Source organism: Syzygium oleosum, unplaced genomic scaffold (assembly GCF_021117445.2).
Source record: "Syzygium oleosum isolate NSW1041296 unplaced genomic scaffold, Sole_v2.1 Sole_v2.15, whole genome shotgun sequence".
Lineage (NCBI taxonomy): Eukaryota > Viridiplantae > Streptophyta > Magnoliopsida > Myrtales > Myrtaceae > Syzygium > Syzygium oleosum.
Genome location: NW_026607499.1, coordinates 6,555,855 through 6,570,778, shown reverse-complemented (window position 1 = coordinate 6,570,778; position 14,924 = coordinate 6,555,855). Strand labels below are relative to the sequence as shown.

General features: G+C 40.6%; 2 protein-coding genes across 3 annotated transcripts; one reads left to right on the top strand and one right to left on the bottom strand.

The window, feature by feature from the left end:
- Positions 1 to 4,973: 4,973 nt before the first annotated feature.
- On the top strand, positions 4,974 to 8,411 carry LOC115675664 (1-aminocyclopropane-1-carboxylate synthase-like). Its single transcript, XM_030598419.2, has 4 exons — positions 4,974 to 5,432; positions 5,550 to 5,681; positions 5,822 to 5,982; positions 7,159 to 8,411. The coding sequence occupies exons 1-4, from the start codon at positions 5,262 to 5,264 to the stop codon at positions 8,153 to 8,155; spliced, it is 1,461 nt and encodes a 486-aa protein (XP_030454279.1). The 5' UTR covers positions 4,974 to 5,261; the 3' UTR covers positions 8,156 to 8,411.
- Positions 8,412 to 13,033: 4,622 nt separating this feature from the next.
- LOC115675390 (heavy metal-associated isoprenylated plant protein 39-like) lies at positions 13,034 to 14,528 on the bottom strand. Of its 2 annotated transcripts, none has more exons than XM_056318225.1 (3): positions 14,242 to 14,528; positions 13,867 to 13,939; positions 13,034 to 13,612 (listed from the first exon to the last, which is right to left on the bottom strand). In XM_056318225.1, exons 1-3 carry the CDS (start codon positions 14,245 to 14,247, stop codon positions 13,314 to 13,316), a joined length of 378 nt encoding a protein of 125 aa, XP_056174200.1. In that variant the 5' UTR covers positions 14,248 to 14,528; the 3' UTR covers positions 13,034 to 13,313. The 2 variants fall into 2 exon arrangements, with proteins under 2 accessions (XP_056174200.1, XP_030453876.1); XM_030598016.2 differs by having other exon boundaries at positions 13,867 to 13,942; positions 14,242 to 14,524.
- Between the last annotated feature and the right edge of the window lie 396 nt (positions 14,529 to 14,924).

The window sequence follows — 14,924 nt, the reverse complement described above, 5'->3', positions numbered from 1 at the left end:
GGGCACAGGAACCCCAACGCTTGTCCTCGGGCCCTTGGTAGCAAGGCCAGGTCCCCAACACTTGGACTAGAGTTTATCGAGGTTGAGCCTGAGACCTCAGTGCCCCGACCTAGGTCCATATGGGTAGTACTCAAATCCTTGGTCGCCGTGCCCGAGTCCATCAAGGCTAGGCCTGGGTCCTCGGCGCCGATGCTCGGGTCCCTAACTTCCAAGTCTTGGTCCATCGAGGTTGAGCCCAAGACTCCTATGCTTAGGCCTAGTTCCTATGCACCTGCGCCCCGGTCCATCGATGCCAAGCCCCAAGCCCGAGTCCTCGTTTCACAGGCCCTTGTCCATTGAGGTCAAGCCCATGCTCAGGACCCTGACCGCCCATGACTGGGTCCATCAAGGTTGGGCCCCAAACCCTGGGCGCTCAAGACTAGGTCCCCATCGCTTTGACCCAGGTCCATTGAGGTTGAGCTGTATACCTCGGCACTTGCGGCTAGGTTCATTGAGGTCAGGCCCAAGACCAAGCACCTGTGTTCAGGTCCCCAATGCTGTGACTTGGGTCCATTAGGCCGTGCCTGGGACCTCAACGATCATGACCGAGTCCATCGAAGTTGGGCCCAAGTCCCCAGCATCTACTCTTGGGTCCATCGAGGCCGGGCCCGAGACCCTGGTGTCAATGCTCGACCTCGATGGACTTGGGTGCGTTGGGGACTAAGGCCTAGACTCGATGGACTTAAGGGTTGGTGCCGAGTCCCGGCCCCCACCTCGATGAACCCGAGCATGGGCATTGGGGACTGGGGCCTAGCCTCTATGGACCCGAGCATTGATGCCAAGGTCCCGGGCTCGACCTCAATTGACCGAGGTCCAGGGCTCGGCCTCAATGGACTTAGGCACCGATACCAAAGTCCTAAGCCTTGCCTTGATCGACCTAGGCCTGGACGCTGGGGTCTGGGGCACAGCCTCGATGGACCCAGGCTTGAGAGCCGGGGACTTTGGCCTAGCCTTTGTAGACCCGGGTCGAGGCACTAGGAACCCGGGTGCGGGGGTCGAGTTCTTGGGCTTGGTTTCGGTGTACCCAAGACCAGTGCCTGTGCTCATGCCCGAGGGTCAGGGATCCAGGATTGAGACCACGTGCCCGTGTCGAGTGCCTTGGCTACCCATACGCAAGTTACTAGCACCCGGATAGTATATGTCTATTTAGATTGATTTTTCTTATCAAAAGACGGAAAATATCTGTCAGTTTATTATCAGGTCTCATCTAAACATATGAAAAAATTGTCATTTTCTTGTAAAATGACTTTCAGGAAAACATTTTTCAGAAATACACTATTTCGACCAAAAAAAATAGATATACACTATTGGCCGGATAGACTCAATTGGCACATTCGAAATATTTATGAGTAAATTGATATAAATACAATAGGTTTAATACTTTTTTTTTGGTAATTTCCCAATAAAATGAAAGTATGAAAAACAAGTTTTTGAATAGCTTTTCTACGACAATTTTGACATGCCGAAAATTACCTAGAGAGAAATGCAAAATGACCCAGAATTTCTATCAAATTTTGAATTACCGCAGAAATCGAAGTGCGAATGGTCGTACAAATCGTGATTTTGATTCTCGTTCGGGCGAGAGTTCGTGTATGAACCGAACTTCTCAACCCTCCACGTGCACGAGTCCTCGTTCTACCCCAGACATTTGACGAGAATTCGTAACATAAAGAATGAAACCTAACGAAGGGAGACCAAAATTGACCCGACCACAATATGAGGGTTGACTTAGAAAATCTGATGTTTTGATGACCCTTTTGTCATGTTTTTGGCCTTTAACATGGTCCAAAGTTATACCTTCGACAGCAAACATGTCAGGTCTGATGGCTCGAGGAATTCCTCTGGACATGCAACGAGACTAATCTTAAGAAGTATCGGATAGACGTTTGAATTCCTCGTCTCTCATCATTTTGTTTATGTTTACTTTGATTTCACGCACACATTACATGTGTGTAAGTGCAAGAAAGATAAGATACATATTTGTCAAATTTACTTAATCCGTAAAACTTGTTATGCCAACCAAAAAACCTAGTAAAAGGAGGCAGGCATGTACGCGTGTGCTAGATGAATTATTGCAATCGATAGACGTACGGAGAGATGTGAATACTCTCAGTCATTCATGTAAGAGATAATATCACGAAAGATTCCTATATTTTTGTCTGAAATTTAAACTCTTCCATCTACCATTTTTTATTCAAAATAGTTGTACTTTTTAAAGGGATTTGCCTATCGTTCTTAGGTTGTCACAATGGATTTTGCTGACATGGACGTGATGTCAAAAATTAATGATAAGAGTTTTTTTTTAATATTTCATATGATATAGATTTTTTTTTTTGATTTGTTTACGCCAACTTGATATGGAATTTCTCAAGACCAAGTCTGTTGACTCTCTCTTGCCTTACATCTCAAATCTCATGTTTGGGATGTAGCATTGATAGGAGCCGTCGTCGAGCAAGTTCCGTTAGTCCAATTTAAGCGACAGAAAACAATGATGGGTCATTTTGAAAATCTTTTTTTTCTTTTGCACATGATATTAATGAGGTGTCTTGTGATGTCACGAGATGAAAAACTTTAAAAAGCCAAAAAAAAAAAAACATTGGAGAGAGAGAGAGAGAGAGAGAGATTGCCCGAGGAGAGGGGTATTGATTGGCACGGTATGTTGCCCCCCACCTTCCTCGGCAACCCTCGTGCAGCCCCTTACCGATGCGTGTCACCACATCAACTGGAACTTAGAAAGAGTATTGAAAAATATCACATCAGCAGTTTCTTGAATCGTCTCCGACAAAGCTACGCATGTATTTTCAGTCATTCAAATTGAAATGTGCTGACAGAGATACTTGATTGAGCTAATTGATGATGTTGTAAGACTAGGTTACACTATTTGAAATTCCAAGACTCAATTCCTCTTAGCGATAAATTTGTAGGATTTCTTACATTCTTGTACAGAAAAGGATAAAAATTGCGATGATCCCTTGACATAAGGACGACAAAACACGCTTCGCTTTAAGTTCCGGGAAGGGGGGGTGAACATTCAGTCAATCCTTTTCCACGCTGATTTCGACCAGTGATCGTTGCCTTTCTTTGCCGAAAGTGCGATGCATATGAATCATCAGTTTCTCTTCGAACACGAAAATCTCCTGCGCAGCATCGGGGTACAAAAGAACGATGTGACGGTTTTTCCCCCACGCGTAAAGAATATGGGAAGCCAAATTTGCTACGACCGCCATATGAAAGGATCCCTACATCGAACTCGCATCTTTAGTGTTAGGAAAAACACTCGTGCAACATTATGCGATGAGGAATTCTTCGTATAACCGAAGCATTGTATATAAGCATCGGGGAAATTGTCCGGTTAATCATAATCTATTGTACGGATGTCAATTCAGTCTTATACTTTTCGGTTTTGTCAATTTAATTATAAACTTTGGCGCAACATTCCAAATGTAGTTCTTCCGATCAATTTTGCCGGAACTTATTGAACTGGCGACTTGCCACGTAGGATGATGGACGATGACCGGACCGCCACATCAGCCATTTTACGTAAAAATTGGCCGGAAGGACTATATTAGAATTTCATGTGAAGGTTTAAGACTAAATTGATAAAATGGAAAAGTTTAGAACTTAATTGACATATGTACAATAAGTTTAGAACCAATTGGGTAATTTTCTCTATAATCATCCAAAGACCCTGGCACCGAAGAAAATGGAAAATAGCCACAACAAAATTTTGCATAAGTGTCCACTTGTTAGGAAAAAGATAAACTACTCAAAAATAGTTTTCTCATTTTTTTACCATTTTTTATCGCTTAAAAAATAAATGAACTGAATGTGAGCACCATGTTCTCGAGCTCATTCACCGAGGTCTCCGGTTCGGGCATATGGTCCAAGTCTAGGTTGCAAGGTTTTGGGTTTGTCCCTTGGGGTCCCGGTGCAAGGTCCCTAGTCGGGGCATTGTCGTTTCAGGGTTTTGTGTTAGACCTCGATTTGTTTGTCAAGAAGTACTTCTAAAGTTTTTCGACAACAACAATTGGAAATTGATTTCTCCCTCATTTGAAAGGTCTATTCAAATATGGGAAAATAAAAGTTCAGGGATCACATTGTATATTAGGTTAAAGTTCAAGGACCACACTGAACAAATATAAAGTTAGGAAACCATATTGTACATTGAACCAAAATTCAAAGACCATAAGTGTCATTTACCCTTACTCAATTCTCTAAGCATTAATTATACATATTACAATGACATGCAATACATAGGAAACTGTAAACCTTTTCTTTATTTATTTTCCTCATAAACCTCTTTAACAAAATCTTTTTAATTAAAAGCCTCTAAAAATAAAAAAGGGTTAATACTATTAAAAATCCAAAACTAATACACTTGTGACAAATTTACCCAAAAGTAATTTTTTGATCACCAAAAATCCTAAGCTGGTACACCTGCAACAAATTTATCCTGTGTTAATTTTCGTTAAATTTTACATTTAAATTACTTTGTTAAATGACATGCGGTAGCTGACGGATGTACCAGTTTTGGGTTTTACTCTCTATTTTCTCACGAGTACCAATTTGTGATCTTTTGTGGTATTAATCTAAATTTAACAGAAACTAATGGAGGGTAAATTTGTCATAAATGTATCATTTTAGGGTTTTTGGTGGTCAAAAAATTATTTTAGGGTAAATTTGTCACGGTGCATCAATTTGTCGTTTTTCATGGTATTGACCCAAATAAAAACTTGACATGATGAGTGTTGGAAAAAAGCATTTTTTTTCAGTTCTCAATCCACTTAAACCAACGTTGGAGAAATGAACTATAGCTCATACATGCAACTGGTTTCTCGTTGGAACAGGTCTAAGGCCGCGTTCATTGAACTCGCTAGTGCGTGGAAATTCCGGGTCAAGACCCAAGAAAGCGCGACATGCTTCCAACTCATCATCTTCACAGTGCCCACCATTCGTCGCCAAAGTTTATAATCAAAAGCCCGTCTCTTAATTTCCAAGAACCTTCACTACTAGTGAGATCAAGCCCAACATTTACGTGTGTGTGTGTGTGTATATATAGACTCCATTTCCGAGCATGAATCACTCAACTTCCTCTCTTGCTCGTCTCAACGACAATCTCGAAATCTTTTCCCGCGAACTTTTCCTTCATCTGTGCCTACCTTTCTTGCTAGATTACAAGTTGCGAAGCTAAAAACCCAAGAAGCTCTTGTTCTTTGAAGACAATGAGTTACATTTCAAGCAACAGAACGCCGTTGTTATCGAAAATAGCCACCAACGATGGCCATGCCGAGAAGTCCCCGTATTTTGATGGGTGGAAGGCTTATGACAAGAACCCATTTCATCCCACACAGAATCCCAATGGCGTTATCCAAATGGGTCTTGCAGAAAATCAGGTAAAAGAAAGAGAAAAAAAAATGAAAAAGAAAACAACTTGCTTGTAGTTCGTCTTTTTCAATGAACGGATCTTGTACTGAAAGCTCAAAAAGTGAACTTTATACTCCAATATGCAGCTTTGTTTCGATTTGGTTCAAGAATGGCTTGTGAACAACCCAAAAGCCTCCATTTGCACTGAGGAAGGAGTGGACAAGTTCAGGGACATTGCCATCTTTCAGGACTATCATGGCTTGCCCGAGTTCAGAAACGTATGTTTGGGCGAATCAATTCAGTGTCTCCCTCTTTTTTTCAGTACCCAAATCTGTGCATTATACCATTAATCAATGTGTGAAAAGAAATGTAAGAGCTTGATGACCGGACAGAATTTTAAGGCCATGATTTTTTGCAGGCTGTGGCAAAGTTTATGGGGAGAGTGAGAGGGGACAAGGTCAGGTTTGAGCCTGACCGGATTGTCATGAGCGGGGGAGCCACAGGAGCTCTTGAGCTGATCACATTTTGCCTGGCTGATCCTGGTGATGCATTCTTGGTGCCAACCCCCTATTATCCAGGGTAAGATTTCTCATTATTTTCTGTTTTCCAATCTAATACATCATGGGCTTAGTTAATATGATTAATGCAAAACTGATGGGATTAGGTGGGCTTCAACTGTTCACATTATTGGAGATTAGATTAGACGGTGTCACCTTCCAACTTAGGCATGGGAAAGATTAAAAAAAGTTTGGCTACTACCGGGAAGAAAAACTATATTATTTATTCGATGCGAGTTAATGGTTCTTATTCATCTCAGCACAAAAGTAATCTTATTAAAAGAATGATTGGGTTGCCTCATTATGTTTGCCATGTGACTGTTACCTTAGGAATTTTATATCAAATTTAAGCCGTGTTCATCATTGAAGACGGATTTTTGCACCGGCCGCTGGCAATCCTACTAAGACACATTACATCATTTTCCAACTGTTTTGCTTCGCTCCATCTCTCCCAAATGACGACCTGTAAGTATAATTAGTCGATATAGCCCGCACATGATTAGTCAATGACAACTAGAGGAGTTGAATCAGACACGGGGCAAGTTGCCTCGAAATTTCATGGTCACCATCCAACGCTACGGCCAAAAGGACCTGCTGTTCTTGTGAATAGTCACCTCTGGCTCTGGACAATAATTGAAATCGGGTACCATGTTGGGAGAATTCTATTCAATGTCCCGACAAAACAGATGAGGCCATTTTTTAGAGGCTACTCTTCCCTGAACAGTGAAGTCGTTTTCTTCAATATAGTTCTTGGACACATCTTCCAGGTGACAAATTAGGGCCTTTAGCTATCTCGACTCCTGCCAAAAACATGCTCAATTCAACTGCTTTTTGGTGGTCGTCTTAAGACTGATTATAACTTTTGTTCATCTCAAAGCTGATCTAACCTGTCCTAAAATGACCTGGTGAGTGAGTCGGGTGAATTTGAAGAACGAAAGCATGCTTTCACTCGTACAAGGTTCAGTTTTCGTGCGCTAGAGAGTGTTGGGCACGTTTAATACTCAGTATGGCATCTCTGTTAACAAGCTTTTGGGATAAAGAGTTAAAGTTTCACATGACTGTTATGTTTCTCCAAGAAGAACAAAGAAGAGTTTTCATGGCCGACTATGAACGCGAATGGTGAAACAGAACCTCTATGTTTATGTATGACAACTTGTTTCTTCTCAAGTTGATTGAAAAAAATATGATCTTTTTGCAGATTTGATCGAGATTTGTGTTGGAGGACTGGAGCGCGACTTCTTCCCGTGGTCTGTCACAGCTCTAACAATTTCAAGGTCACCAGGAAGGCTTTGGAAGATGCATACGCAAAAGCTGTTGAGGCCAACATCAGAGTAAAAGGGTTGCTCATAACCAATCCATCAAACCCACTGGGAACCATCTTAGACCGAGACACGTTGAAAGAACTCATGAGCTTCATCAACGAGAAAAACATCCACCTAGTTTGTGATGAGATATATGCTGCTACAGTCTTTCGTCAGCCCAATTTCGTAAGCATCGCGGAGATAATCGAGGAAGATCAAGAATACAATCGCAACCTTGTCCATATAGTTTATAGCCTCTCGAAAGATATGGGCTTCCCCGGTTTCAGGGTTGGGATTGTGTATTCATACAATAATGCCATGGTAGAGTGCGGCCGGAAGATGTCCAGCTTCGGTCTAGTATCCTCCCAAACTCAGTACCTAATTGCATCCATGTTATCGGATGATCAGTTCATCGGGAAATTCCTTTTAGAGAGTTCGGGGAGGTTAGCCACGAGGCATAAGGATTTCACTGACGGACTTCGTCAAGTAGGCATCAAGTGCTTGAACAGCAATGCGGGTCTCTTCTTATGGATGGATTTGAGGGGGCTCCTCAGGGAGAGCACTGTGGAGGCAGAGGCGGCTTTGTGGCGTGTCATAATTAACGATGTCAAGCTCAATGTCTCTCCGGGTTCTTCCTTTCACTGTTCAGAGCCAGGATGGTTCAGAGTTTGCATTGCCAACATGAATGAGGAGACCATGAAGGTCGCTTTAACACGAATCCGAGAGTTTGTGCTGAGGAATGGCGATAAGCCGGGCAGGAAGGAAAAGTCTTGCCAGAGCAACCTAAGACTCAACTTCCCGTTCCGAAGAATGGAAGATGTGATGAGGACGCCCTGCATTATGTCCCCTCACTCGCCCATCCCTCAATCACCACTGGTTCAAGCCAGAACTTGAAGATGATAATCGCGTAATTCTACAAAAGGGAAAATTAAATTCAATTTTTCTGTGAAATTCAACGTTGTCCAAATGTAAAACAGCGCACTGGAGTCCTTATGTGCTTAGTAGATAGATCAAACATTCTTTTGGTAGACAAGAAAAAAAAAATAGGTCAGGACTATTACCTTGTAACTGGGTGCAAAATGCATCCTGCGAAAAGTTAATTTGTTCGTTCTTTCATTCCATTTTTTCATCAAGCATGGCATTTTAAGTCTTCCCTGATCCAGTACCTTCCTGTATCATCCCTAAGATAGGCCTAAGTTGCACTAGAGTATAAGCCGGTACCAGTCAGGATTCACTTTTTCAACAATATTCAGACTGTTCTGTTGGTTTCCGGAGGAGGATGTCTGAATTCCTGGGCATCACACAGTTTGGAAGGCTAGCATATAACGGCAAACAATAGTCTCTCTGACCTTCTCAGCTTATCCTGGTGTTTTTCTCAAATGAGTTTGTGCTTTGTTTAATGTTCTCTTCCCTTCTCGATAAATATTAGCTGAAAAAAGGTAAGGGAAGTATACAGCAGCAACGCGACAAAAAGTACTTAGTTAGGCTTTCAAAGCTGCTATAGTTAGGGTGAGCATGATTTCAGGTTCTATCCTAAAACATGAGAACCTGATCAATGGGAACTTGTAGGTTCCAGGTTCCAAGGTATGCACGATAAGTTCTAAGTTCCAAAAATTGGGGAACCTGTTTTGACGGGTATGTTTCAGATTCTAGGTAGGTGGAACCTAGAACCTATCTTCTCGTGATCTCGCGGTGTTTCATGGCATTAGATGATGAGTGTATGATCTGAAACCACTAATTTGAGCTTTTATTTTATGACTTGTTAAAATTTCATATTTTTCGTGTGTCTAAATATAAGTTGTGGTTAGTGGATCATATCAGTAAGTGGTGGTTATTAAAAGTGATGATTCACTGCAATTGTTCAATTAATAATACAGGTGGAATCTGAATAGATCCTGGAACCGACCCTTGAACCTGTGATAGGGTAAGTTCCAAGTTCTAAAAAATGAGGAACCTATTATCATGGGTGGAACCTATGCAGAACATGAAACTGTTCACTCCTGGTATCGATTCATACAATGATTTATCATTTTAGTTGTATTTATTTGAACCGTAATGCCAGGAAAACTAATGTTTTGTATTCTCTTTGATGAATGAAAAGCTTGATCAGTATTGTTGTGTTCATTTATGCTTTGTTTAACTAAAAATGCAATAAAAAAAAGAACCCGTTAGACCCTGTATCCTACCCTGAAATCTGTGACAAGGTAGATTCTAGGTTCCAAAAAAGGGAGAACATGTATCCGAGGGTAGGTTCCAAGTTCCATGTGGAACATGTAAGGAACCTGGAACCGCTCACCCCTAACTGTAGTTATTTAACATTAAGAGGAATTAAACTTGTTTATCTGCCCCTTGTTTGCTTTCTGGAAGCTGCAACTACCAAAAATGAGAAAACTGAGACCAATCTTTGTCAAGATACTAAATTAATTCGGTAGGTAAGGAATCAATGTCATCCCATCTTTCTAGTCAAATATGATGAGCAATCTGACTTTCATCGCTTCTTTTGTAGCTGCCATGAAAGAGTTCAGATGGATGTTTGAATTGAATTTGGCTGCTCAGCTTAAACAATCCAAAATTAATTATGGAACCGGTAGACAAAATCCGCTTTCAGGATAAAGCCGATGATGTCACAATTGCATTCCATTAGGGCAACCTAAGCATATCAATTGATTGCGGCACAAGTCAAGACCCAACAGAACAAAGCTAATGCCACAAGTATTGGCCTTTTGAGACTAATCCTATAGTGCCAAGAATTTTTCCAAATTGGTGGTTTTGTGACAGTAGTACTTTTCGACAGACTTTCTCACAGTAACATAACCGACTCGCGGCTGCTCGGGCTTTCGAATCTGACCGTGTTTAGTCGAGATTTGAATTTTTGCCGTGACTTTGACTTGCTCGAGTCTAGAAGTCATGGTCCAAAACTGTTAAAACTTTTAAACATGTTAAACTGTAAAATCTTCAATTCTTTATTCACCACCCCACTTTGGAACTTGATCTTTAACTGTTGTACCGTCATTTCACTCAACCACAAGATAAAGCCATGGATGTCATTGAGTAAACGATAGAAGCTTCTGCAGGACATGGTCATCGTTCGGCTCCACCCCGGCTTGGATAATATCGCAGTCGCTGTCCTTCAAGGGAATGTTAATCTCCAAGGCAACGATAAGAACATTGATGATCGTCGTTTTCTTTGTAGTCCGGCGAGCATAAATTAACCTGGGAGATGGTTCATTTCGTTACTTAACAGTCAATGCCTGCCAATTAGAACCGCTGGTTGCAGAAAGAAAAAATAATATTGTCAGGAGGTTGAGAATGTCGGTTGGGACTTGGGATGTTGACATATCCAAATTGTCCTTGGTACAGCAGTGATTAAGAGGTCAATTAATGTAGATTCGAGATAGGTATACTTTCCCAACGCTCAAGGCATTGCTTCGAACCGTTAATTGGGACTGCTGTTAGTCTCCGAATATCATCAATCTCCACTTTAAGGTTTTCTGGTCTAAAAAAACACATTTTGATCCACAGAATATCAATAAGAGAGCACACTTACTGAACTAGCTCATCTTATCATATCAAATTTGTTATTCTAACCTTCAAACTCTACTTTTGTTATTGACCATGCCTTATATGACTGAGGTTGAAGGGTAATACGGACTTTTTTCATGACCAAACAAAGCATATTGCAAACTGGCAAAGAATATTACAGAGTTATTAGAACAACGAAAGCTAAAAAAGCATGGTGTGGACTTAATAATAGGACAAAGCTTACAACTTTTAACTTTACTATAGTAGTCACGTGAACTCTAAAAGATTTATCACTTATTAATGAGACTATGATCTGGGTCGAGATTACGATATTCATCAGAGCTAAAATCTAATTGTTAGGTGTCTTCAAGATAAGATTATTTGAAGTCTCACTAGATAGAAAAATCTATTGATTCTGGTTGATTTGTTTGTACTCATCTAATGTCTAGTGGATAACATTCTGGTGCCATGACATGCATGGCAATAGTCCCATTGCATTTTCTCTTAATAAGTGGCCATAAAAACTTCAGGCTACCAACCTTTGAAGTTCTCAATATTCTTCGTGAATTTCTTTGAAACTGCATCCAAAAGGTCTATACAGTTTAGCAATAGCTAAAGCACGATTGATTTGTCCCGCTGCCCCCCATACAGTTAATGTTCTCTGTTGAAGAAAATAGTTGTACTGACTTTAGGATTTGGAGCTTTGCACTTCAATGAAAAATAGATTCCGTCATTAAGGCAAAAGGTAAAAGCATTCAAGAACCTCTGCAAAATGCTTAAAATAATATTTTTTAATTCCTTCGATGAGAGACCAGAGTGATCCTAAGGACTGTGGCTGTAGGGTATTGAAAGACTATGATGTAGCTGTGAAATAACACTATAACTAGCTTGATTCCACTAGAAAATTGGTGATGTCAAATGTGAAGACATGGATAAATCGGTTATTCGGATTGATCCCAATGCTCTCAGATATAATTCCATATAGTCGAATGAGAGGTTTGGTATCTCTAAAAATTATCCAGAAATGACAAGCTGAAGCATTTTAGGTGGCACGTGTCTTCGTAGGTTTGGCGGACCTAAGGCCATCCGCCAATAGCTTGATGTAAGGATGCAGTTGGGAGCATGTAGAAGGATGAAAATTCTTTAGGCCTTGAGACAAGATCTGCAAAAACATTTTTCTTGAGTGACCAGCCCTGGCGGGGTTGATATCCTCATTTTTCTTGAGAGGACAATGAGCAAAGAAATCAGAAATTTTCCATAAGAGGGTTTCCAAACCTTTGGAGAAATTCTGCGTGAGATTTAGCACAGGCATCCATTAAAATTTAAACAAGGAGGTCTAATTGATCCGGTTGGATCATGTAGAACCTTCGAATGTCAACTATTGGTGAATTGTCCTTTGGAGATCTGGGGCGAAAGAAAAAAGAACCATCATTGGCGTCATCAGAGCAGTCAAGGTCACTAGTTTATGATAGTGCTTGGATGAGACAAATAATGTTTGGAGTGGGTTCAGTCACGTTGATGTGTATCTCTTCTCTACGCAACTGATGTATCAATGGTACAGAACTACAGCATTGACCTGATGATAATGAACAAAAAGGCTCTGATACCGTGAGGTGATCAAAAGAAAGACTAATGGAGATTCGAGAGCGGATAAACTAACGCCATAATGCTCCAGAGGGTATATAAATACACACCATGAGAAGGCAAAAGGAATCCGACTTCATTCAAGAGATTTGACTTTGCAAAGGTCATCCTTCAAGTCTAATCTACAGCACAAAGCTGTGATTGATCTACTGTCGCATGGAACAGCACGCGCAAATATCAGCAAGCATTTGTTAAAACAATGGAAGAAGCCATAACTATGACGAAAGTTCAGTACATTGACTGACCCAGCTAAGTGCAAGTGCAAGACATCTTCGACCAAAAAAAAAAAAAAAAAAAGTGCAAGACATCATTTCAACGAACTGTTCACAGATGTCTGTCCACTACTAGTAATCTTTAAACATGCAGTTTTTTCGAACGCGAAGAGTTTCTGTGCACATATTTGTTAATCTGAGCATACCCGAAAGCCAAGTTATCAAAATCCCTATGGGCCGATGCCCCAATCATTGTCTCAAGGGCATGATGCTCAAATCTAAGTGAAAGCAAAGTAAAATATCAGGTTTTGCAACAACAAGATGCTCGAATACTTCTCAAGGCACAGTCAATAACAAAAAATGGAGGTATAAAGCACAGGGGTTATTCAAGAGATGCCCAGAAAAATCTGTACATTCATTTCCTCTCCCCACCAAAAACGTGTTCAATATTACTTCTCTCTATATATCTATACATATTCTCATCAACAGTGTAAATTGCGAAAGCGGAGATGACATATTGACCCCTATGAAGTATGAACTTTACAAAAGGAAGCCCTGGCTTTCAGGTACATCTTGGGGGCTTGTTCATCAGGAACATCAACCAAACCATGAATTACCGACATCTCAATCCCACTTCTGCTCTCTCAAACCTCAAAGAAAATTCAAATTTAATTTCAACATATGACACAAGCATTCGGGTTCTCTTCCATGCTGACCGCGGGGTAATATTTGGTGAGGTGTGGATTATAGGCTTCATACGCCTTGATAAGCTCTGCAATCTTCTTGTCCTCATCCTTCTTGCCTTCCTCTTTCTTGGGCTCTTCCTTCTTCTTCTCGGGTTCCTTGGCCGGCCCGACCGTCAGAAGGTCGGCGTGCCATTTCTTCTTCAGCTTGCTCACCACCTCGACTGGGTCAACAGCCCCAATGACTGTCATTTTCTGCTCCTTCATGTCCATGGCTAGAGAATCGATTCCTGGCGATGCCAAAAAAAAAAGAATAAAGAATAGAGCAATAGCAATTAGAGGCCTATCTGAGAGACCAAACGACATTGAACGAATTATCTTATGACCCCATCAAAGGAATTAAGAAAGTGTTTGAGCTAATTCTCATATTTGTGATTAATGCCTTCTTCATTATCTGAGCCAATTGCAACTAGTTTCTTATATGAAGTTGGTAATCTAAATACTTATACCCCGTGAGACAAAGAGAGGGAAGTTTTGTTATTACCAGAAAGGCCAGAAACTGCTTTCATGGCCTTCTGCTTTGCTTTTTCATCGTGCAAATCCACTTTCAAGACCATCTTCTGCACAGGAACAATAAAGATCATTAATACCCAAACAAGAAGAGCAAAAAAATTCCGTAAAAGTCAAAAGACAATAAACTGAACTGATTCTGGAAAAGTCAAAACACTTTCAGAACTTGAAAGGAGTGGAGGTGCATCATATCAAAGATCCCAAAAATGATGAAAACTTCGAAAAAGAGAAAACGCATGCATTTCATATAGATGAACACTGAAAAAGCAACTCAAGAAACGTTTTCCACGAAACTCATCATGATCAGATCATCAGACTGAGTTAACAAAAGGAAGGTCTTGAGTCTCACCTTCATTTCCGTTGTGTGCAGAGCAGTGACCCTGGGATTTGAAGGGACTTTTGAAGAAAGTCAAAGAGACAATACAAAAGAGGGAGATGGAGAAGAATTAAACAGACCTGGCAATCGAAGAAGCAAAGACTATAGAAGGAGGAGAAGAGGAAAGTGATAATTAATCAAAGATGGCAGAAAAGAGGCAGATGGATGGACCTATAAAAGCCACTGGTCTTTTTCCTTTGTATGTATAATTGAAACAAGACAACAATGCTGACAAGAAGAGCCAAACAAAACAAAAATGAAAGGCGGAAAGAGCAATAGGCGTATGGAGCAAGGAAACGAAATGGACTCTTTTTAAATCGTGAACGAAACAAACTTTGGACTCGATGGAGGTCATGGACAGGTTCATTTGATCTCCTATGGAACTGTATCCACATAAATGTGGGTGAAGAAAAAAGAGAAAAATAAATTATCGGAATTTTTGTCTTTTGCCTCATAAATTCGAGTTCTTCTTTCTTCTCTATGTTTTCAATCTATGGAAAATAAAATATTTCATGCATATCTTTGAGTTTCCCCGTGATTTTCGAGTTTTCGTTTAGAAGAGTTGATCTAATTTTCTGAATATTTCGATGATTTGTTGTTTTGTCCCCTTTATTTATGACAGTCAAACTTTCACGTATGGGATCAAGTATCAACGT